Raw genomic sequence first — 25,796 nt, forward strand, 5'->3', positions numbered from 1 at the left:
GAGAGCAAACCGTGAAACACGAGGAGTTCCCAAGCGTGATGTGCAGCAACAGAAAATGTTTTAAAAGTGCTTATGTGTTAGAAACAGATGTTACAGCAAAGAGATTAAAGATAAAAGCGAGAGAATCTGGAGCAACAAACCGTTGCTCACGCAGTGAAAACAGGAAGTGATACAATACGCCTTACCGCAAACAGGAAGTTTGAAAGGATAATTTCTGATTCTCATGGACTTGTAAGAAGAGTGTTTGTTAAGAGCAAAATTAGTGTTTTGGAAAAACAGTTATGTGTTTTGCTTGAGATGTAGGTGCATAAGTATGGTTACATTATTTTTCTCACTCTACTGATTTCTACTGTTCTCCAGTTTTGCATTGCATTACATTGAAATGACTGTTGTCATTTCAGCTTTTAACTTTCTGTTCTCTCTCTTTTTCTTCATAGTAGGTACACCTGGTCTGACGTTCTGTTTTCTGTGACATCATCCAGAGAAGACAGATCACCCGCTATTACCATCTAATGTAGAACAGATTACTGGATCAATGTGTGCTTCTGTGCTTTTTTGTCTCTCTTGTTGTGTCTCTGCTCTGTCTTCTGTAACCCCCAGTCGGTCGAGGCAGATGACCGTTCATACTGAGCCCGGTTCTGCTGGAGGTTTTTTCTTTCTGTTAATGGGTGGTTTTTCTTTCCACTGTTGCTTCATGCTTGCTCAGTATGAGGGATTGCTGCAAAGCCATGGACAATGCAGACGACTCTCCCTGTAGCTCTACGCTTCTCCAGGAGTGAATGCTGCTTGTCGGGACTTTGAAGCAATCAACTGGTTCCCTTATATAGGACATTTTTGAGCAATCTATGATTGATTTTGACTTTGTAAAGTGCCTCAAGATGACATGTTACATGAATTGGCACTATATAAATAAAATGTAATTAAATTGAAAAATTGAATTTCCAGTAATGTTACTGATGTAAAAGTTCCAGCCAAATAAATCATTCAGTATTGTTTATTTTAAGACTCGTTTAGTTGCTATTCAGAAATCCAAGCTCTACGATGTATGTAAATGATGTAGCAATAGTAATTGCCGTTTTTATGTTTTGAGAAGTAATTGTTTGCTGCACAGTAACAATTAGGGGTTGGAATGTAAGCACCATTTGATAGGCTATTGGTTTAATTAAGATTTAGTTTAGTTATCTTGCGTATTTTGAGTAGGATTTTTATTGTGGCAGCCAATGTGGCTTCCGTAGTTCAAACAGGAAGTGATGTTGGAATGTCAGAAGTTCCTTTAATAAATAAGCAGATGACGGGGCCACACATTTTTTTTATTTTTACCGTTGTCGCTATTATTCAACACGTAAGACATCGTCTTGTCATCCTTTGAAAGAATTGAGATTGAAGGTAAATAGTATGAATATAGACATCTTTATGATTCGGCCAATAAAGATCACTGTGATCAACAAATGAACAATTTCTGGACAGTAATTGCCATCACTCTTGGAAGAAAGGAAGAGGCTTTAAAATGTTGGAAACAGAAGACCATAAACACACGTGTATAGAAACAAGCAAACCGAGTTTTATTTTTTTGCAACTGATTGGCCAGGTAAGAAAAATATCAATCATAGAAGCAGCCGAAAGGCCCTTGGTATCTTTGGAGGAGTTGCAGAGATCCACAGCTAAGTTGGGAAAATCTATATGATTATGAGCCAGCATGGCACAAACAGAACTTTATGGAGGAGTGGCAAGAAGAAAGGCTTTTTCACAGCACGTGTAGGGCAGACAGGAAACGATGAATAAGTTACTCTGGTTAGACTGCAGAAAACTAATACTGCACATCAGTCTGAGTAGCCCCATGCTGGTGGGATGACCTTATTTTGCAGGGACAGAGAAGCTGCCACATTTAAAGGAAAGATGGATGGAGCTAAGCACAAGAGACTGCTAAAGACCTGAAACTGGGTGGAGTTTCACATTCCAGCAGGACAATGACTCTGAAAACGCACCCAGAGATACAATGGAATGATTTAGATCAAAGCATTTTTATTTCTTAGGTCAGTTAAGTCAAAGTGCACACCTAAATCCAGCTGAGAATTTGTAGCAAGAGTTGAAAACTGCTGTTCATGGACGTTCCCAATCAACCGAACCGTCTTATGCTCAGAAGAACAGACAAATGGCTGGTAAACACCCCAAAAGTCTCGCTGGTGTAAACTTGAACAGTGTTTCGTTGCAGCTTTACACACAAGCTCAGGTGAGTTTACAATGCATCAACAATAGATTTGCATTCTTTTATACAACTTGAATTATACAAAACCAGAAATTTACTTAAAACAAGTATTCCTTTAACATAAAAGTTACACTTTAAACCCTGGTCCAATAGGACCCGCTGAAGGCTCTGTGTAGTGGAACCTAAGCAAATCAGTAGCCCTTGTCGGACAATGCTACAATATCTAGTCAGCAAAACGCTCGACCACAGACTTTTGTAAGATAACACAAAGAGAAAACAAAAACAGAACTGTTTTGTTGTTGAAGATCAGTTGGGAAGCATCTCTATTTTTCAAAATCCATACAAACAGTACAATATTGACTTGTTTTTGTGCCTGGAACAACAGCAGCATTTCAGTCGGTGTTTGTGCCAGTCAGGTCCCAAAAGTAACAGAATTTGATAAAAAAATAGCTCTAGTCATGTACATGCTCACAGTTCTGCTCAAAATGGCCTTTACTTCCAGAGGTTAAGTCAATACTCATTTCATTCAGTTAAAACTTTATTAGATCAGCAACACCTAGAAAAGGTAGATTAAATGGCCGAGAGCTGCCTAAACACATCTACTATGGCAGGTTTCTCTTAAGAATGAGGTTAGTGCACAAACGGTAACCCAACCCAAAGTTCTTTGTTCGCTGGCTTGATAGAGCATGTAGAAAGCAGAATTTTCTCTGATGACCTTCTATTTATGCAAATATTGCAGCAGCAATTCAGGAAGAACTAAAAAAACTCAATTGTTCTAGCGACTGGAGAAGTGCATCAAATATGCAGTAAAAGGGAGTGTTTTGTCGTTCTCTGCATGTCCTTTATGTCTGCATTGGAGCGAGCTATTTTCAGACTTCTGTGGAAGAAAACAGGGATAAGATAGATTGAAGGGACCTCTCCAGAACATGACTCTGACCTTTTCTTTCTTTGCGCTTCTGTATATTCGGCTGGAAAACCCTGAAGAACAGGAAAATGGATGGCAAAGCTACTGCCACGGCCTCTGAGGTGGAGGATTAGGGTTGGGGTAAATGGGAGCTGGTGTTGGGTGGGGGTAAGCAGGCACACCTGAGTTGGGTGGATATGTTGGCGTGGGGTACTGTGTTATGATCCGTGGCTGGCTTTGGTTAGTGGTGTGGGCGGGGGAGGAGCCTGCTGAAGAAGATGGGGGAAGGTGGAGATACAGAGGAGCCGATGGAGCAGAAGGAAGAGAGGGCGCAGTCGGGGTCGGGACTCTCTGAAGAACGACATGTGGGTACAGCTGCGACTCAGAACGGTAAAGTCCGGGCAGAGAGCTCTTCAGCAGACTCTCCTGACTCCTGAACAGGACAAAGAAAGAACAACGAGAAGAAAACTGTCAGATACATTGTTGAAACAAGCAAATGCTGGTGAAGCTTCTCAGTCATCCAGGTCATGATCAATTGAAAAAAAAGCTTAAAAAACAGAACAACTGGACTTCAATTCTGAAGCTGAAGACGATTTGCTTCCCATCCAGGAAGCTTTCTCAATTCAAAACGTCTGGAGTAGTGTGGAGTTCCAAGCTTTACAGACCTGCCGGCGAGGCCTCATGAGAGCTTGGACTCGCATGTAGATCCACCTGATCGCCCCTCTCAATGGAGAGTTGTTAGGCTCATCGTATGCCTGGCTCACAGGAGAAATGTTTTGGTGGCATGTTTTGGTGAATCAAACCTATTGTTGTGTTTTACATTTTTAGGTTATTTTTTCTCGCTTTATGTCAATGGCTTCCTTCACCCCTCTCTCAAACCATCTGTCTTCTCTGTCTAAAGAGTGTCCTTTATCCTCGGGTGCAGGTGGACGGCTGAGTCTTGTCTTGAAGAGGTAGCTCTCCACTCTGGTTTCTCCGTTGTGAGGGGTGATCAGTTTGAGGTTAACCTACATGCGAATCAAAGCTCTAACAAGGCCTTGCCTGCCTATAAAGCTTGGAATTCCACACTACTCCAGATATTTTAAATTGAGAAAGCTTCCTGGGTGGGAAGCGAAATAACTTCAGCTTCAGAATAGAACTCCAGTTGTTTTTTTGGAGTTACAAGAGAAAGTTGCCCAGGTTCCAGCATTCAATAATATTTGAACATAGAGTCTCATTGGCATTTTGAGGCCCCACCACTGTGACATTCCTTCCAGTTCAAGCATCTGCCCAGGAATTTACAGTGATGGTGCCTTAAAAGCATTAACCCTAAAAGGTGCACAACCTAAGCACTTAATATCTATTGTGTGCAACTTTTTTTCTCATTTACAAAACAATGAAATTGGCTACGATCCTGGGGACAGGTTGTCCAAAGCAGGACCTGTACCTGGAAATCAGGGATGTCACCCTAGTTAAGGTGTTGGAGCTATGATGATAATAGGGCTTGGGCGTCATGACGTATTACTTTGCGTGGCCGCCATGTTGATTGCCTCCGCCGCCGCTACTCAGACTACTGCCTATGACTACCGCGTACTGTACTCCCTCTCTCAGCCGTGTTTTAATTTGATTAATTTCACCTTAACTTGATTTCAACCATGGTAAACCGTTGCTGTATTGTGGGCTGTAACAGCGCAATACATGATCGCCATGGGAAAAACATAAAAAATGGGTTAACTTTCCACCGCTTTCCTGCCTGGAGGCGCAACCACGGAGTCGTCGGCTCGCTTGGATCGCAGCTGTAAGACGACCGAACATAACTTTCCACAGTATCCCGATGTCAATGAGAGTGTGTTCCCTGCATTTTCATTCTGGTGAGTTAAAGATGCACGGTTTTATTTTATAGCCTACATTGTTTCTTTCCTTCAACCGCAACACCAAATTCATGCACATAAATACTAAAACGGCAGCGGGAAAAGGCTCAAATACCTGAGAAACCCGGAGGGTTTAGGGAGGGTTGGCAGTTAACGTTACTAACTAAACCTTTGAAACACATAGCAGCTAGTTAAAAGTACATTAAATGCTTGAGTGGTTGTTAGCACTAACGGTTAGCAGGTGCCAGAGCCCGTCTGAGCACAGCTTACCTTTGTACGAATTACTGTGTTCCCACTGTTTGCTGGCTTTATGATCTGCAGCTCCTGAACCCATCCATTCATGAACTGCACATGAGACTCCAAGGACTTGTAGCTTAGGAACTGTTCTGAAGTTTAGGCGCTCACACCACAAACAAGGTAGCCGAAGACGTCCGATATGCAAAACAGTGGCAACAAGTCGTCGTCGACGCTCCACTCATTGTTTGGAACTTCATATGGATCCAAATTATTAATAATGCTGATTTTTGTCAACATACCGGTCCCTGGCTTCTCTATTTAATGCAGACCTCTCAACTTTTATCAAAAGTTAAGAGTGAGATTATGCTAATTTGGGGGCGGGGCTTGTTTGGGGGCGTGGCTAACAGGACCCTGGAAGAGCCGGTGGAGCCATCTCCATCTCATTTTTATCCCACCAGACAATGAAGTAGACATGTATTACTTTTGTTAAAAAGAGAAAGAGACGTATTAATACTTTATTGTTCAGTTAATGGATTAAGACATAAAAAAAAATACACAATTGTTCAAATAATACTGAATAAAATTAAGTAGTTTTAAGTTATTGACCGAATTATTACACTGTTACACATTCATCTATGGGTTGTTTATCATTGTAAATCTATAACCTGATTGGTGAATCCGGCTGAGTTTCATCAAGCCTTTATGGTCAACAATTTCCCCTTTAGCAGCAACACTGAAGCACACAGAGGTTCACGCTGCGTCTTTACGCACGATCCAGCTGCTGATGTATCCCTCTGTTCAGCTCAATGCACTTCTAGACTGTTACAGTTTATAACATTCTCATCACCTTTCACAGTGACAGGTTTCTCAGTCAGTCGCCGCGCTGATCAGACGAATCTCTATTGCTCTCGTCAGTGCGCTCTGGGCGGTGAGGTGGGCGGATTTTACCTCCGTGCGCTGCGTGCGACGGATAAAGAATGGGGAAAATGCATAATTACTGTAAAGGGCTCCTATAAAGGGAACAGGGGTACTGACAGGTCTAAGATGAAGCCACTGATGTTACAAGTTCTTTAAAATGACCCTTAAAAGTGCGCACCTGAATTAAAGCGCGAGGCAGCACGCCCACCGAAGCGCCACTGATTCTATGTTGTTAGAAAAAATAGCATAAAACACAGCTACTAACTCTCCTATTGACTTTAACTGGCACACGTTGCTACCGATGTGAGGACATTAAACGTAGTGATTCACGTTTTGAATGGTGAACGGTGATAAAAGCACCTGCTCCGAGGGAAAGGAGGGGGGAGAGGAGCAAGCGCGGAGGCACAGAAATACGGTGCATGTAGTTAAAAAATGCAGAATTAATAAAAACGAAACTTATAAACAGACCAAGTGGCGTTTTAAACTGCATCTGGTTAGCAGAACTGTTTTATGATCCAGCATGCAGCCATGACTGGTTCTGAATGAACAGGTCATCTCGCAGCAGCTCCGCCCCCTCCCCTCCTGTGTACGCGGTACAGGACCTTACCGGCTCACTTTCACCACTGTTAAGACTAAAATTATTCATAACTCTGATCGCTCTTCCTGCTGCTCTGTTAACATGAACTGCAGCAGGAATTACTGATGGCCACAAACTGTGAAAGAAGCCGAAACATCTCAGCAGGAGGCGGAGTTTTTATCGTCCGCAGCCCAGATGGGCTATGTGATTTTTATGCGTGAGAAATTCCATGTTTGCGTGTGAAATGTCATGTGTTGCGTGTGAGCGTGTGAAGTTAGTGAAATGCGTGTGTCACACGGTCAATGCGTGAGAGTTGAGAGCTATGATTTAATGTGTCCCGGTAAATTTCAGATCCTTTTCGGGATTTTAACATATTTTTTCTATCTATTATTTCTCAACTCTACTTCTACGTCTCTTTGTTCAACAGCGTTATGTCAGAGGTATTTTAACGTTCGCGTTGCCATTAACATGGCCGCCACGTCCCACAATGCAACGCGGATCCCAAGCCCTATATCAAGAACAATGCAGCCTGACATGTCATTCAATATGTGTCAGTACTCGCAATTAACACACAAAGGACATATTAGGTTGAAATGAACCGGGACAAAATTAAACACTTGATCAGGGCAGTCATAAGTAGCCGGTCAACGGCAGCAAATCGCCGTCTATAGCAGCTCTTGCCGACGCCTACTTTTCCCCGATTATACATCCCAAAAATCAGCTTAGCATCTGTCTCCACTGAGAGCAACATTAACGATTGATTGGGTTCCTTGTTCCAACCGAGATGCTACTTTTCCGATCAAAACACAGATCGGTGTTATGCCGAAAAGTGCAATAAAACCGTGAGAGCCGACGTGAGTTTTGAAACTGCAAAGCTTTGTCTTAAGCGGAAGATCCAACGTGCACAGCACCGCGTTCATAGACCAGTGTGATGCATTCAGAAGCGTCAGAAAGCTATGGTGCATTCAGGAGCATGGGACATTTCAAACTTACAAGGAAAGAGGCATAAAACGGAATAGAACTTAACTCATACAATAATGTATTTATCCAGAAACACTGTGGGCTTTCTTACAATACCGAATGCTCTATAATTGTATTTCTGAAATTTTTTGATTATGCACATCTGTTAGCTTTTTATTCTGAAAAATCTATAATATTACATATAATATAATATAATATTACAGCAGCAAATTATTAAAGTTTTTCAGGGGATGCATTTTGTGTTCATCTCTAGAATCCTCGGCAATGATATGATATTGTGTGTGATGAGTGCAAGTGAAATTAAACTGAGATAAGAGATTTCGAAAGAGCGATATGACTGAAATAAATTCAACATGTAAATTCAATTTCAAATTCCAACCCTGTATTTTTATTATAAAAATTTGACTTTGTTTGTGAAGACATGTTACGATCGTTTTTAGAACAGAACTGTGAATAATCATAATAAGATGACTAGACCTCACCTAATCTGATCTGTTTTATGTGGTGCTAGTAATTCAAATTAAACAAATTTTATGCAAATGGAGATTACCTTTCCTTGTTAAAACATGATGATAACATCATGTGAAAAAATAATGTTTTAAGAATAATAATAAAAAAACAAAGGTTGTTTTTGAAGAATTGATCATTCACTTCTTTTTTCGCCTTTTATTCAATTTAAAACATGCACTCTGATGCTATTGTTTAAATAATCACCTGTCTTAAAAGCTTCTAAAATACATCAGGGAGACTCTATTTTTTCAAAATTCTCCCCTCCAGGGCTCGGGCACCGGCATAAGTGCACCCTCCTACGTGATAGCGTGTGGCCTGCTACTGTAAAAAAGTTTGACTGCCCTGCTTGATCTCAGCCTTAGGTAGTTTTACCAGAAGCTAATGTCACCTTATTGAGTTGCAGCTAATAGGCAGAAAACTGCAGTTTAGCTTGTTATAAATGAAATCAGTAGGAACACATTTTTTGGAACAAATTCTGCATTGCCAAGGGTTTTTGGGCTTTAGGAATCAAGGAGGTAAAGGTAATATTTTAGCAAATGCAAGAGATTGGTGGGCCCTGAAAGCCGTACCCTGATATTTCTCCACATTGTGATCAGAATTGTAAGATTTTCTGGCCAGCATATGTAACATACATCATCTTGTTTAAAAAACTGAAACAAGGATTCAAACTACCTTAACGACTAAATGAAAGCAGTACCACTTTACTGTTTTAATCAAAACATTCCTAAAATCTGGATTATAGCATCCAAAATCGTCTATAATATTAAAAGTGGCGACACATTAGCAAATTGGATCAGTAGGCAAATTGTTCAAAAAGCAACTCATAAGTATGCTTTAGTTGGTTGACATGTTTGCTAACTCTTTCGCAGTCTGGTAACCCTGATGGCTACATTATGACTATTCCTTCGGGTCAATATTTATGAGCCTCTGATAGGGTAGCAAGCTTTGTGTATTCACAGGTAACATTTTTATTACACAGTAAAACCTATCCCTTCAATACAGATGATTTGGAGATCAAACCTCAGCCCTGATCCCTAACTAAGACAAGGAATAACCAGTACGAGTCCGATCTGTGGTGCTTCTGACAGGAAATGCAATTGCTAGTTTAATTTGTAGTCAGTACTCTGGTTGACTCCTATGTCAATAATCGTCTAATGCATACATGCCAGTGGTTTTAATTCGCTTCAAAAGTAATGACATTTTGAGAGTTTTTTGCGATAGTAAAAACCTGCCGTGGTCTGGGCCTCACTCTGTCTGACCATTAACCACACTGAGTGGGTTAAAGGGTATTTGATACGAACTGCTAATAACCTCATTCATAGCCCTACAAGCTCAAATTTTTAATGTCTTGTTTATAAATCTTACTGTATGCAGAAAATAGTTGACAGAAATAAGCATAAAACATAGGCTAAGAACTAGCACACAATCATATTGTAAATATTGTAAATGTCTTTTTTTCAGCGTCATCGTAATTTATTTGACAGCTGCAGTCAGGCTTTATAATCTCTGCTGCTCACAACAGACTCAATAACTGTTTTCATCATGCTAATGGTTGCACAGCTCTGATGCGATCATAAACCGTTTACACTGTCCCCAGATGCTAAGTTAACTTGCACATGCATTAGCTACTTTGGGATGCTGTAGCAATATCATGAGCATTGCATATCATAGTATTGTGTATGGAGTCTTTTCCCCTTTTGAAATAATTTATTTGATCACTGTGCAATATTTATATTTACAGTGCCCTTCACAATTATTGGCACCCCTGTTTAAGATGTGGTCCAGGACTTCTAAAAATTCTCCTTTTTTTTTTGAAAAACATAGAACCCAAATGCAAAAAAAGAGAGAAAAATCCAAACTTTGGACTTTGAGTTTGTGACTGCTGAACCATTTTTGAGTAGATTTTTCCACGTTTTGGATCATTATCCTGCTGAAAGACCCAATGACGACCCATCTTCAACTTTTTGGTAGAGGCCATCAGGTTTTCATTTAAAATGTCCTGGTATTTCAAAACATTCATAATGCCATGCACCCTAACAAGATTCCCAGGGCCTTTGGAAGAGAAACCGGCCCACAGCATAACAGATCATCCACCATACTTCACGGTGGGCATCAGTTGCTTTTCGGCATACTCATCTTTTGTTTTATGCTTAGAGTGTTGCCAAAAAGCTAAATCTTAGTCTTATCTGACCAAATCACACAATCCCAGTTTAAGTCCCAGTGCCGGTTAGCAAACTCCAGACGTTTAAGTTTGTGAGTGTTAGTGAGAAAAGGCTTTTTCCTTTCATGCCTTGCATTGCAGCTTGTTGGTATATAGAGAGCGTCTGATGGTTGTTTTGGAGACTTTGTGACCCCAAGATTCCTCTCTTTGATGCAATTCTGTGACAGTGAGCTTAGGAATTTTTTATACTTCTCTTACCATCATCCTCACTGTGCGTTGTGTCAAGATAAACTTGGGACCTCTTCCAGCCTTGTTTGTCACTGTTCCAGTTGTTTTAAACTTCTTAATGATTCCTCTGACTGTAGATATGGGCAAGTTAAGGAGAGTGGCTATTTTCCTGTAGCCATTGCCTGACTTAGGAAGGTTGACACATAATCTGCCTTACTGAAATGGTGTGTTCTATTGTCTTTGCCATGTGACAAATAGGTAAGAGAATTAGGCCTCTGTCATGTCATATTTATACCCCAGGGAAACAGGAAGTCATGAATTACTAATTAAAAGTTCCTAGATACCCTGACCAACTTTAGCAACTATAGAAAAATATATTTATAGGAAATCAATAATTTTTTTTAGCAGAATTGATAGGGGTGCCAATAATTGTGGGACATGTGATTTCATGTTTTTTTTATTTTCTAAATGTGTGGTTTTATTTTTACCGCCAAAGTAATGTACTTAAATAAAAGGTTGAATTTTTCTCTTTTTTTGCATTTGGGTTCTATGTTGTTTAAAAAAAGGAGAATTTTTAGAAGTCCTTGACCACATCTTAGACAGGGGTGCCAATAACTGTGGAGGGCACTGTATTTACTTTGGTATTTTCTTTTTATGTTCTTCTCTTAGTGTTTCTTTAGAGCTAATTTTATATTAGACTAGTTTGTTCTATGTTTCTTCTTTCATTGCTGATAACTGCATCTAACTATCTGTGTGTTTGCCACTGTCACACCCAAATCTCCCCGTTGTGGGACAATAAAGGAATTCTTATTTTATCTTATATCTTTTTCTGTAATCTTTGCAATACAAAGCAATTCCTCTGTCCTTGATTTGGTTTATTATGACGATCTACCTTTGATATCCTCTGTTCTCATAGCCACCGAGGCCTCCTGTTAGGTAGAGTGGACTGTCGGGAGCCAGACGGGGGTTCATTCTTTGAGACAGGTGGAAGATCTTGGGTGGAGGGAAAGCTTCCCACTCTCCTTCTTCTGTCTCCAGCCAACACTCACTGCGGCGGCTGGATCGCTTCTCTCTGCGTCTGACCAAGATAAAGCCTTATCAGCCCACTGCAACTAAAGAACAACCAACGGGTCTCGCAGCCCTGTTTTCCGGCCCACCTGCTCCGGCACTCTTTCTTGGCACGGTCCTGGCTAGATCGCTCCTGCAGGCAGCAGACAAGGAAGGACAAGGACATGGCAAAAATGACGATGCCACTCACAACTGATGCCAAGACAGCCACCCTCAGTCCACGATCCTCTGGTCTGGGGATTGCTGTGATGAGGTAAAACATGTTCATATTAACATGTCTGATTATTTTCTTCCAAGCATTTTTCCACCTGAGCTATAATTTCTGAACACAGAAAAAGAACCATCAGCGTCAAGCTTAAGATATAAGAAAAAGCTATAACATGGTCTACGCATGACTAGATAAAACCCATTCAGAGATAAATCTATACACCTTCACAGACGGGGAGGTAGTTGCTCCACTGCGCTTTGCCTCTTCTGACATGGCAGGAAATTCTGTCGCTGCCGACCAGCTGGTATCCCTCTCTGCACCAGAAGGCCAGCACACTGCCAACCGACATGCCTGTTCCACTCTCCACATAGAAGGAACCCCGACGAGGGGGCAGGACAGGGACGCAGGACAGACCTGGTCAAGAAGGGACAAAAACAACTAAGACTAGGTGTCATCAAATGGATTTATCCTAATCCTGGGAATTATTAACTTTACTACGCAAGATACACCGGGGTCCTCATAGCATGATATGAGAGAACATGCAGAGATTTTCAAAGACTATTTCAAAAGTATTTCTTTGAATATAAAAGCTAAGTTTAAGTTCATAACAGAAACATTTCAATATGTCAACATGTACTGAGGTTGCTAAGCTAATTTAGAGAGAATTTATAGAGCAGGGTCCCTCAATTCCAGTCCTTGAGGTCCGGTGTCCTGGAACTGTCAGATGTGTCCCTGATCCAACACACCTGAATCAAAGTATCAGCGTTCATGTAATTCAAATCAAACAAGCTAAGGTAAGAACGAACCAATAACTGAAAATAATACAAAGTTAAAGCCCAAACATTTACAACTGTCTTATTTTTCACGAGGGAACAATCTGGACGAAGAGACCGTGACGAGCCTGGAGTGCTACCTGGACGAGTGTTTTGATAGCATCGTGATGGGGAAGGCCCAAAAGCCTACGGCTGCTAGCACACCGTCACTTAAGCGCACTCGTTCTAATTCCACCAGTGCGTCATCTTCATCCACTCTGTCTCCCGACAGGAACTTCAGTGACATCTTGGAATCCATCGACAAGAAGCTTACCAGCCTTGACGCGCGTCTCGCCTTGGTAGAGGTTCTACATAAGGAGTTTCAGTCTCTGAGAGAATCGGTGGAGTTTAGCCAAGCCCAGCTAACAGCTATGGCCGCCGAGAATGACGCGCTGAGGGGGAAGGTTACGGAGCTGACCGAAGGGATTATCCAGCTTTCCGGTGAAAATAAGAAAATGAAGGAATTCATTCTGGACATACAGTCGCGAAGTATGAGAGATAATCTCGTCTTTGCAGGCATTCAGGAGCAGCAGGGAGAGATAGCCGAAGAAAAGGTCCGGAACTTTCTCCAGCAGAAGCTAAAAATCCCGGCGGATCAGGTAAAAAACATCACTTGTCATCGAGTCCACCGGCTCGGAGGTAAGAAACCCGACAAAACCCGTCCTCGCCCGATCATAGCTAAATTTGAGCATTATAAACAAAAAGAATTTGTTAAAAGTTGCGGCAGGGAACTGAGAGGGACAGACTTTAGTGTTAATGATCAGTTTCCTAAGGAAATCCTAGATCGCAGGCGAGTGCTGTTCCCAATCAGGAAGAAATACATAATGGACGGCGTTAAAGCCACCATATCGGTTGACAGACTTTATATTAATGGACAGTTGTTCAGGGATCAGAAGATCACCCCTTGGCTTTATTAGTTACACCACAGGTGGACTTAAAGCATGTTTCAATGACTTAAAATAAATAAATAAATAAATAAAAAAGGCGCACAGATCGGTACACGGTGATAAATGAAATACACGCACAGCTCAAGAACACGTTGGTATGTTTGTTGTTCACGGTTGGGTACACAAGGCACGGGCTATGGTTTATCCCTTTTCACACTCTCTTACTCTTTGCACTTTTTTATTTTTTTGTGTATTTCTATCTTATTTGTCTGCTTCTTTCCTGATCATCAGTCAATCACAAGCACATCATATGATGCTACCTGGGTCTATGTATGACTATTTTCTCAAGGGCATGCACCTTCTAACTTCTCACTCACATCTATGGCGAATGTAAAGTTTGTGACATGGAATGTGCATGGGGCTGGCACCAGAGAGAAAAAAATAAAGATCATTAACCAGCTTACTAGATTAAAGGCAGATGTTGTCTTATTGCAAGAAACCCACAAATCAGCTACAAATGCAAGTGAGCTTAATTCACCTGAGTTCCCTAATGTGTTTGCGGCCTGCTATAACTCTAGACAGAGAGGTGTAGCAATCTTAATCCACAAAAACGTTAGTTTTAAAATATTAGATAAAACTATAGATCCTGAAGGTAGATACATAATAATTAAAATAGCTATCCATAACCAGAAGCTATGTATTGTCAGTATATATGGTCCAAATGTTGATGACCCCTCTTTTTTCCACCAATTCTTCCTTGCACTTTCAAAACACGGGGCGTGTTCACTAATTATAGGAGGTGACTTCAACTTTGGTTTAAATAACGATATAGACAGGTTGAATAAAACAGGGGCTCAGCGTAGTTGGCAGTCAGTAAGTGTAGTCAAACAATACATGAGTGATTTTGGTCTTTGCGATGCATGGCGTTCTCTTCATCCTATTAGTAAAGAATACACTTTTTTCTCAAATGTTCACCATTCGTACTCTCGTCTGGACTACTTTCTAATAAGCAGCTCAATGCTGTCGGTTGTTTCAGAGACGGTAATTCATCCTATTGCTATCAGTGATCACGCTCCTGTTACTCTCACCTTAATTAATAAAAAAATAACCACACAAAACAAAAGCTGGAGATTTAATACATCACTGCTTAAAGATGAAGAATTTATAAAATTAATTAAAGAACAGTGGGCCTCATACTTAGAATACAATGATCAACCAGGTACATCGGCATCGATATTATGGGAAGCTGGAAAAGCAGTGATGAGAGGTAAAATAATTTCTTTCTCATCTCATAAAAAGAAAAAAGAAAACAAAAAGATTTAGGAATTAGAAGAAAACTTAAGTTACTAGAATCATCTCAAGAAGAAGGAAAGTTAGGTAAAATCCGTGAAGTACAATTAGAACTAAACCACTATATTGAAAAGCAAAATAGATTTCTAATACAAAGGCTCCGAATAGAAAATTTTGAACATGGCAATAAGTCAGGAAGCTTTCTAGCTAATCAGCTTAAAATTAATAAGGAAAAAACTACTATATTTGCAGTTACAGATTCAATTGGTAATACAGTAAGTGAACTGGAGTGTATAAATAATACCTTCCGCGATTTCTACAAATCTTTATACACACCACAGATAAATCCATCAGAGAAGGATATTAAGCAATTTCTGGATAAAATTACACTTCCTAAATTATCAGATAACCAAAGAATGACACTGGATTCCCCGATGACAACAGCTGAAACCCAGGAAGCTCTTAAAAGCATGCCTAATAAAAAGGCTCCAGGTCCAGATGGATTCCCCACTGAGTTTTATAAAGAGTTCTGGAATATTCTAGCTCCAACGTTCCACAGAATGTTGCAGGAAATACAGGAAAAAGGTAGATTTCCAGCTAATATGAACTCTGCCACCATCAGCCTTCTGCTCAAGCCAGACAAAGATCCTGTGTTGCCCACTAGTTATCGTCCCATATCCTTAATTAATGTGGATATTAAGATAATCTGTAAAGCTTTTGCAAAAAGATTAGACAAAGTAACTCCTCTCATAATACATCCAGATCAAACTGGTTTCATCAGAGGAAGGCAGTCATCCACAAATACACGCCGATTACTTAATTTAATTGATTATTCCTACAGTAAAAACATTAAAACCAATATATTGTCTTTAGACGCAGAAAAAGCATTTGATAGAGTAAATTGGAAATTTTTATTCGCTACTCTTCATAAATTCGGTTTTGGCGATTTATTCATAAACTGGTTAAAAAGCTGTAAAAGGTATAAAATGCATGAAAATAGAGCACAAGATTAGTCTGTATGCGGATGATGTATTACTTTATCTCCAGCATTCAAATAATTCTCTTTTACAAGTAATTAGAATACTAGAATCTTTCTCTAAAGTATCAGATTACTCGTTAAACTGGTCTAAATCTACGGTACTGTCAATTAATTGCTGTCTCGAAAACTCCCTAGATTTACAAATGCAATCAGGAAATATTAAATATTTAGGTATTACTGTGTCGAATAAATTAACGGATTTACTTAAACTTAACCATGCCCCACTTTTAAACAGGATAGAAGAGGACCTTGAAAGATGGAAATCGCTTCCAATCACACTTATGGGTAGGGTAGCTTCAATAAAAATGATGGTCCTACCTAGAATTAATTATTTATTTTCAATGGTCCCCAATAAACCATCATCTGACTGGTTTAAATCTCTAGACTCTGCCATTTCTAAATTTCTTTGGAAAGATAAATCCCCACGTATTAGCTTAAAGACAATACAGAAGACTAAAGACAGGGGAGGAATAGATCTGCCTAACTTCCATAACTATTACTTAGCAAATAGGCTACAATACATCTCTAAATGGATAAAAAATAGTCTTTTAGATGAGCCTTGGTTAGATATAGAACAGGAAATGTGCAATAATATCATGATTTCAGATCTGCCGTTTATTAGCTCAAATATAAAACGCCATACATGCTTCAAAAATATCAACATTAGTTCTACTCTGACAGCATGGTGGGAGTTCCTTAAAATGACAAAGTCATCCCTTATCCCATGCAGTCGTACACCTATCTGGAATAACCCTGATATCCTACAAAATAATAAAATGATAAACTTTACATACTGGAAGAATAAAGGTATTAAATATCTGGAACATCTACTTGACGGAACCGAGTTCATCAATTTTGCTAAACTAAATATGCAATATGGCATTAGTAAAAATAAATTCTTGGAATATGAACAACTTAAATCTATAATTAAAAATAAATATAAGCATATTAATGGTGGTTTACAAGTCCCAACTAATATATTAGAGTTCCTAGATTTAACCCCCCCCCCCCAAACTACTGTCTAAATCATACAGGACACTGACTAAAATAGATGATTCGATATCTCTTCCTATAATGAAGTGGGAAAAGGATTTATCAGGCACCTTTGAACAAAATTTCTGGGCTCAGACATGTCTAAGAACTTTCAAATTGACTAGAAACACCAATTTACAACTAATACAATACAAAATCCTTCACAGAGTACACTACACAGGACAAAGATTATTCAAGATGGGGTTAGCACAATCTAATATCTGCCCACACTGCATAGGCAATCATCCTGATAATTATTTTCATGCGTTATGGTTATGCACACCAGTCCAGAGGTTCTGGACACAGATATGTAAGGACTTATCAAAGTGCTTGAGCTGTAAAATTACACCTTCCCCATCAGTTTGCTTGCTCGGTAATTTTGAGGAAAGTCCTCTGAAAAAAGAAATAGTTTACATGGTTTTCACTGCTTTATGTATCGCAAAGAAAACTATCCTCATGAATTGGAAAAGTAAACAAAATCTCAGTATCAATCAGTATAGAGATCTTTTGTTGGATCATATTAATCTAGAGACAGCATCTGCTTCCACATCTGATTGGTCTCTTTGGGCTCCTCTGATCAACACCATTACTTAGTGGAATAGGGGGCGGTGGGTTGCTTCCTGCAGGGCGCAGTGGCTGGATGGAGGGGTTCCTGGGGCCCTGGGGGCACTTGGAGTAGGGCGCCTGGTGGATCCGGCTCCGGGGTCTGTTGCCCCCATCTGGGAGGAGCTTGGGAGGCCTACGGGTGGCCTACAGCAGCCGCTTGCGGCGCTCTTTGGGAGCTGCGTATTGACGGACGTGGGTTACTGACCTGGTAGCTGTGCTGCCGCTGGGTGGGGCCGGGGTGGGTCTGGGGTCCCTGGGGCGTGCCGCCCTCGGGCGGGGGCCCCAGCGGGGCCTCGGGGGTTCCGGTTCCGGGGGGTGTGCCGCTTTTGGTGTGGGCCGGCGCGCGCCCGGGTGTCCGCCCCTGCATGGGGCCTCGGGTGCGCTGGGGGGCCTCGGGGCCCGTTGAGCTGGTAGGGGGGCATGGTCATTAACATCTCTGGGCAGATGCTCTTCTCCTTCATTGGATAGGCACTCTGCCAGTGGGGGGAGGGGGAAGGAGGGGGAGTAGGGACCTACCCAGCCTGGATGTCTAGTGTCGAATGTATGGTGAGTTGTTTGAACGTTAGTGTTGGGGAGGGACTAAATCTACGGGTGGGGGGGTGGGGGGGGGGTGGACGTTCTGGTGGGCTTGTGTCCGGCCCCCTGTCCTGGTCCGGGTCCGTGTCGTCTTCCGGTGCGGGTTTCGCTTGGGGGGTGGGGTTTGGGGTGGCTCGTGCGGGCCGGCTGGCCAGGGTCCCCCCCTCTTATTTATTTATTTATTTATTATTATTATTAATATTATTATTATTATTATTATTATTATTATTATTATTATTTATTTATTTATTTAGTTTTTTTTTTGGGGGGGGCCAGTAGGCTTGGTGGGTGGGCTGGGGGGGGTTGAGGTGTTGGTCCTGGTGGGTGGTTGGCTGGCGGGCCCTGCGGCCTCTCCCTGGCGCCCGGGCTACGATGGTGCCGCTGGCGAGGCCCCCTTCTCTGGGTGGGGCTTTCGGGGAGCGGGGGTGCCTATTGGAGTCAGTAGGGGAGCTGGCTCCCTGGGATAGCTTCCCAGTCATTTGCTCCCCATCCCCGGACTCCTCCCTCTGCCTGCTCCATCACGCCGCCACACATGTAGGTCCTGGGGGAGGGGGCGTTACTGGAGGTTGCCACTTTCTGGTGACGCCCTTCTCCCCAATTTTATCATGCATCTTAGACACTTTCACTTCAAACATTTTTCACATCGCACACTCATGTAGGCCATGGTAGGGGGGGTGGGGGGAAGACGTCTGGGGGGAGGCTTATGTTGTGTGAGCCTCACCTCGGACGGCTCCCTTCACCTCCTCTCCCACTTAGACATTGAGGGTTCTGGGCAGTCGCCCGGAGGGGGTGCGCTGGCAACAGCTTCCTTCCGGAAGGGGGGTGGGCTGTGCCGTGCATCCCCTTCGGCGCTCCCAGATTTTAAACGCACTTGAGAACAACATGCAACAACACAACATCTGAGCAGGCGTAGGGAGGATCGGGGTCTTCTGCACACCCCCGTTCTCCGATGGCGGCGGAGTCTGGGGCCTGGTGGAGGTGCGGGCCACTGTGTCCGGGGTCTTGGCGGGGGGCTGAGGTGTGTAGTCAGCGGCTTGCCAGGTCTGGGGCTGATGCCTTCGCTCCCCCCAGGAGGGGCGGGGGGCAGGGATGGCAAGGGTAAGGTGGGGGTTTATTAGGTATTTAGGGGTTGAGGGGGGCTCTGGCCGGGTGGCTCGTGCGGGTCGTGTTGGCCCGCCCTCTTGGGGGGGCCCGGTCCGGGGGGCGTCTGGTCCGGGGCCGGGGGTTGGGCACAAGCAGTCGTATAGTCGATTTGGGGGGACCCCCCCTCTGGTCAGTGTTGGATGTGAGTGTTATGTGGGAATGTGTGTACAGCGTCTTTTTTTTTTTTTTTTTTTTGTGTGGTGAGTGGGGCACAAGGGAGGGATGGTGTGAATGAGTTTTCTATTTTATTTATTTATTTATTTTTTCCAGGTATGGGTGTGGTCCGCTCCCTCTCCCAAGAACATCTCAAGTCTCCGCTAGGTGCGGAGCCCATCCCCCCATGTCCTGCCCTCCTCCACTTCGTTGGCGGGCGCCTTGGCCCTCTGGCGCATTGGTTGGCTTCGGGTTTGGGGCGGGTTCCCGGGCGTGCGCCGGCCCACTCCCGGCGGCCTCTTCACGGGGCCTGGCCCCCCGGGGGGCGGCCGGGGCCCCCGTCGCAGGGGCGGGGCGCCCCTGGGGCCTCTGGCCCTCAGGGCCCATGGCCGGGACCACTTCAGCGGGGCTAGCTGCCGGCGGAGCCCACGGGCAGCCCATTCCATCAAACATGTAGCTGCTAAAAAATTTCACATCCATGAAATGTTTAACAAGCAATTTGTCGAAAATTTTGCTTCAAGGAAGGTTTTGTTAATAGAGGCATTCGAGTCACTCCAGGAATAGTTTTAGACCGGATGTAACATTCTCAGTTGAACAACAAAGATTTTCCACACTTTACATGAAAATTGCAGGCTTTTTAGACACATATTTCCAGAGTGTGCTGGTCGTTCTTAGGCCATCTGTAATAACAAATTTGAACAATCTCTGTAAATCTATGGCAGATATTCCCACAGTATTGGCAATGTGTCCAGGGTATAACTAGGGGTAATTTGCAAAACATGCCATTTTATTTTTATTTTATTTTGCAATCAATTTTTCAAACAAAAATAAAATTGACACATTAATATGAGATATACCAATGCAACTGTGGCTAAAAAACATTTGTTATTCAAGGTTATTTGAACAAATCGTGATATATATCGTGTATCGTGATATAGCCCAAAAATATCGGGATATTAGATTTTCTTCATATCGCCCACCCCTAGGTATAACCTGAGTCTCTTCCAATGACCACTGGAGATTGGCACCAGCTGCCCTGCAACACTAGATAGAAGAGCAGGTCTGGACAAATGGATGGGTATTTCCACAAACTTTAAATATGCAACCTGAAAAAACTCTGTTTAGAAGGAAGGAAGGATGGATCAATGGACAAAAAGATGGATAGATAAGAAGGGAGAGATACATGGATGATGGACAGGTATCATGAAACAACGAAGAGCTACACTCAATTTCGGGGAGGAGACAGGAAGCAGACAGGTGAAATGAACAGTTTACTGTATAAAGTAAATTCAAAAACTAAAGTCCAGGGCGATTGAAAACAGTCAACCACAAGAGCAACACAGGGAAACAAGCTGATTGGAATAATGGGATGATCTGACCTTGAATAAAAAAAAACAAGATGGATTTAAACTAGGCAGCTTGATTACTAGAACGGCAGACAGGTGAGGTAACAAGCAGATAGGTGGAGGCAGCTGAGACATTGAAGGACGCTTCAGGAGACGAAGACACTAACAGAGATAAAAGCCAGAAGTACACAGAAACACAAACACTACAGATTGTGACCCAAGAGCTAACAAAGAAACAGGAAATCAAGAACTAATACCCATCAAATGCAACTAAAGTCTCAAAACAGAATAGAAAGACATATGAAATAATAAAGTACAAAATAAAATAAAGCAAAACACACTACTCAAGTTCCAAAGATTATAACAATGAATGGATGGATGGATGGATTGAAATCCATTTATTAAGCCAAGCTGGCCCACCTAGCTACATTGCAGACATTACAGTTTTGTTAAATTTGTTTATGAACAACATCTGTAAAAGTAAAATCTAAAACATTTCAAAGCTGCGCAAAATGTCCTTATTTCTGGTAGAATTTGTTACTAAAATCTTTCTTGTGTTTTCAGATGTGGTCATAATGAGAAACTGCCAGAGGGGTGCAGGATACGGCTCTGTGATTTACTGTCAGCATTGGTGTAATCTGTGTGTCTGTTTGCGTGTGTTTATGTGAGTGTGTGTGTGTGAATTTGTACTTGCGGCTGAGTGAGTACATATTTATCGTATTTTACCACCAAAATGAGGACTTTGGGCTATGGCTTAGATTAAGGACTAAAGTGTCAATTAGGGTTAGGTTCGGGTTTAGGGCTAGGGTAAGCCCATAGAAAGGGTTGAAAATTAATGATAGTCAAAGGAAGTCAAGGAATGGCCCTCACTAAGTATTTAAAACAAGGATGTGTGTGTATGTTTAGTTGGGGGGAGGGGCGTTGATGTCATCCCAGTGTAAGACCCTGTGAACAGGCAAGCTGCTCTCTGCTGATTAGGAGTGACAGATGGGTGGATTTCTGCAATGGTAGGGACAGTGAGAGAGGCGATCCTGTGATCTTGTGCAAAGATGATGACATCCACATCAAAGCAGACACGTGAATATAGGGATACAGGGTACTATTCAATTAAATTTTATTTATATAGCACCAATTCACTACACATGCCATATCAAGGCTCTTTACAAAGTCAAACTCAATCAAATCCTCCAGACAGATTGTTCAAAAACTTCACAATGTGATTGGTGGTGAACCTGGGGACGCAGTCGTGTGTCATCAGATTGAACATCAGGGGGCTCAGGACGCAGCCCTGAGGGGACCCCGTGCTGAGGGTGATGACATCAGAGGTGTTCTGTCCGACCCGGACCGACTGAGGTCTGTTGGTGTGGAAGTCTAGCAGCCAGTTGTGAAGGGGTGTGCTGAAGCCCAGATGTTCCTGTTTTCCACCAGATGCTGTGGTATGATGTTTTTTTGTTTTGTATGATGGTATGGTATGATGGTATGATGGTTTTGAACACTGACCTGAAGTCCACGAGCATTAATAACTACTTGCAATTCTAGTTTTGATGTTGTTTCTTTTTTTTCTTTAGGTTCTGAAAATCAAACAACTTTAATTAAAAAAAAAAGAAAAGGAAAAACAGTTGCTTTGAAAGCCTTTCCAGACCTATACGTCAACTTGATTGCTTTCGCATAGAAAAAAAAATTAACTACCTTTTGTGTGTTGACAAGTTTTCTATCTCAAATGTGTTAGCAGAACTGTTTCAATCAATCAATCAATCAATCAATCAATCAATCAATCAATCAATCAATCAATCAATCAATCAATCAATCAATCAATCAATTTTATTGTCAACTACAATTCGCATTGCAATCGAAAATTCAGTTCCAGTACAACCGTCCATCACATACACTTAAACATTTTGGGGGAACGATTGACTGAGGCCTTGCGTTGCCAAGGAACGCAGCCAGTCAGCCGCTGCTATCAGCGCAGCCGTTAGGTGCGTTCCTCCAAACTGCCCCGGACCTCGCCTTACATGGAGTCGAGGCCCTTGAAATCTGTAGAAGAAAGATTTTACTTGGGGGAAGTGGAGGGACATAAAACAAGACAGGTGCTTCACAATTTATGTTTCCACATATACTGTGGAGCATCCGACAAAAAACCTCATTGCACGAGAAGCACAAATAATTTCGAGACACATATATCAGGGCAGTCAAACTTTTTTACAGTAGCATGCCACACACTATCACGTAGGAGGGTGCACTTATGCTGGTGCCCGAGCCCCAGAGGGGAGAATTTTGAAAAATAGAGTCTCCCTGATGTATTTTGGAAGCTTTTAAGACAGGTGATTATTTAAACAATAGCATCAGAGTGCATGTTTTAAATTGAATAAAAGGCAAAAAAAGAAGTGAATGATCAATTCTTTAAAAACAGCCTTTGTTTTTTTTATTATTATTCTTAAAACATTATTTTTTCACATGATGTTATCATCATGTTTTAACAAGGTAAGGTAATCTCCATTTGCATTAAATTAGTTTAATTTGAATTACTTGCACCGCATAAAACAGATCAGATTAGGTGAGGTCTATTCATCTTATTATTATTATTCACAGTTCTGTTCTAAAAACAATCGTAACATGTCTTCACGAACAAAGTCGAATTATTATGATAAAAATACAGGGTTGGAATTTGAAATTGAATTTACATGTTGAATTTATTTCAGTCATATTGCTCTTTCGAAATCTCTTATCTCAGTTTAACTTCACCTGCATTCATCACACACACGATATCATATCATTGACGAGGATTCTAGAGATGAACACAAAATGCATCCCCTGAAAAACTTTGATAATTTGCTGCTGTAATATTATATTATATGTAATATTATAGATTTTTCAGAATAAAAAGCTAACAGATGTGCATAATCAAAAAATTTCAGAAATACAATTATAGAGCATTCGGTATTGTAAGAAAGCCCACAGTGTTTCTGGATAAATACATTATTGTATGAGTTAAGTTCTATTCCGTTTTATGCCTCTTTCTTTGTAAGTTTGAAATGTCCCATGCTCCTGAATGCACCATAGCTTTCTGACGCTTCTGAATGCATCACACTGGTCTATGAACGCGGTGCTGTGTGCTGTGCACAGTGCACGTTGGATCTTCCGCTTAAGACAAAGCTTTGCAGTTTCAAAACTCACGTCGGCTCTCACGGTTTTATTGCACTTTTCGGCATAACACCGGTCTGTGTTTTGATCGGAAAAGTAGCATCTCGGTTGGAACAAGGAACCCAATCACTCGTTAATGTTGCTCTCAGTGGAGACAGATGCTAAGGTGATTTTTGGGATGTATAATCGGGGAAAAGTAGGTGGCGGCAAGAGCTGCTATAGACGGCGATTTGCTGCCGTTGACCGGCTACTTATGACTGCCCTGCAAATATGCAGAAAGGTAAACATTTGGGACTGGTCGCTTGTTCATCTGTGTTATGCCATAAGCTGGTTGAATATGCTTATTATTATTATTAATTATAATTTGGTATTATAATTTAAATAATAAATCATTCAACTCAAATTTCCGCTATAACAAATATAGTTCAAATGGTGGTGATGTTAGCTATAAGCTTGTAAGTATTTATACCACTAATGCATTAGTTAATTTGCTGTTATGAACTCATTAATGCTGGAATAAATGATGTGGTCGGACTGTTAACCGACCAGGTTTATCCAGCAGGCTGTGAGAACCCCAATGTAACTGCAATTAGAGTTTAAATCCTTATTCCTTATCACCATCCAATGATATTGTCTCTGTATTAATATCAGATGTTAACTCCAAAGGAGGTTAGCTCTGAATTCTAAATACCCAGGCAACTGTGAATTGGACTGAACACAAAACAATGTCTATTCCGCAGTCGTTGGTTTTATTGAACCAAAAGCAATTCCCTGTTACAGTAATTCTCTGATTCAACAACTTTGCAATTCTTACTCATTACTAAACTAAAACATGCAAAATATATGTGGAAATAAAGAACAAAACAAAAATAAACAATGGATTAAAATGAGCGGTTAGCAGATCTTAACTTAACTCAAAGTTGTTTAACACCGCCCTCGAAACACCGGCATTCCACGTATCAGCATTGATAGACAGAACAGCTTCGGGAATCTCACTGGACGCTTTGATGTCTTACACAAAAGCTAGTTCAGCTAAGCTCCCTACAGTCCAGATACACGTCACCCTCCCAAGATGGCTGCTACGATGACGTATGAGGGGAGGTCCTAATGACGTAACCACGCTTACGCTGATGGGATAATGCCTCGCTTCGACAGGGCGCCGCTAACTGGGAGTTTAAAGCAAAGCCCGCGACTTGAGCTCGGACAAAGAGATTAAACTGATAAGAAGAAGCGAAAAGAGAGAGGGGGGAAACAGGGAAGAAGATGAAAGAAATGAAGCAGTAACCCACGGCGGGGTTCTTGATGGATCACAAATCAACACAGTAAAATCAATTGTAAAATGCATGCACATACAAAGAAAATGTTCAGCAAAATAATTCCAACTGCGTCGTGGAATAAAAGCATTAACCAACACCTACAAAGTTCTAACGCCTGCCCAGGCACTTCTAAATACCCTGTTGGTGAGACAGAAATAAAAGGGGAGACCCCGTTACTTTGAGGTGCCTCGGGGCTGGTCCGGAGCGCTCCGAGTGTGGCTTTCTGGACGCGTCTTGACGAGCGCAGTTTTCCGCAGGCTGCAGCGGGACGGGAAAAAAAACTCCTTCGTTTCTTCCACCGGGTTCACAGTCGCTTTGTTGGCCAGACAAAGCGGGGTCCTCTTCGATCACTGGGAGATACGGCGTCTCTCAGTCTTTTGATCAGAGGGAATTTAAAAGTACTTATTTTAGTCGACCTCCTGTTATACAAAGCAGTGAATAACCGTTGCGTCGAAAAATCTCGGTCCAGCGAGCAATCGAACACGTGGCGTGGGATCACCCCAACGGAAACAGCTGTGTCTTCTCGGGTTGGCTAAAAGCCAGGGAAGAAGGAAGATTGTCGTGTGTGATCGGCTTTTATAGCCATCACCATAGCAACCTTATCTTG

The 25,796-nt window shown here is 41.9% G+C and overlaps 1 protein-coding gene across 3 annotated transcripts in view; it reads right to left on the minus strand.

The window, feature by feature from the left end:
- Window positions 1–1,504: 1,504 nt before the first annotated feature.
- Window positions 1,505–25,796, minus strand: part of zgc:162331 (CCP domain-containing protein) — a 57,640-nt gene continuing 33,348 nt past the window's right edge. For 2 of the 3 annotated variants that reach the window (XM_021311981.2, XM_036132414.1), the window contains 4 exons: window positions 12,071–12,262; window positions 11,730–11,883; window positions 11,465–11,650; window positions 1,505–3,543 (listed from right to left, as the gene is read on the minus strand). In XM_021311981.2, coding sequence (XP_021167656.1) covers window positions 3,213–3,543; window positions 11,465–11,650; window positions 11,730–11,883; window positions 12,071–12,262 — 863 coding nt within the window. In that variant the 3' untranslated portion in view covers window positions 1,505–3,212. The remainder of the gene's footprint in view (window positions 3,544–11,464; window positions 11,651–11,729; window positions 11,884–12,070; window positions 12,263–25,796) is intronic. The other variant, XM_036132415.1, reaches the window with a different exon arrangement.

The sequence above is a fragment of the Fundulus heteroclitus genome, unplaced genomic scaffold, assembly GCF_011125445.2.
Source record: "Fundulus heteroclitus isolate FHET01 unplaced genomic scaffold, MU-UCD_Fhet_4.1 scaffold_50, whole genome shotgun sequence".
NCBI lineage: Eukaryota > Metazoa > Chordata > Actinopteri > Cyprinodontiformes > Fundulidae > Fundulus > Fundulus heteroclitus.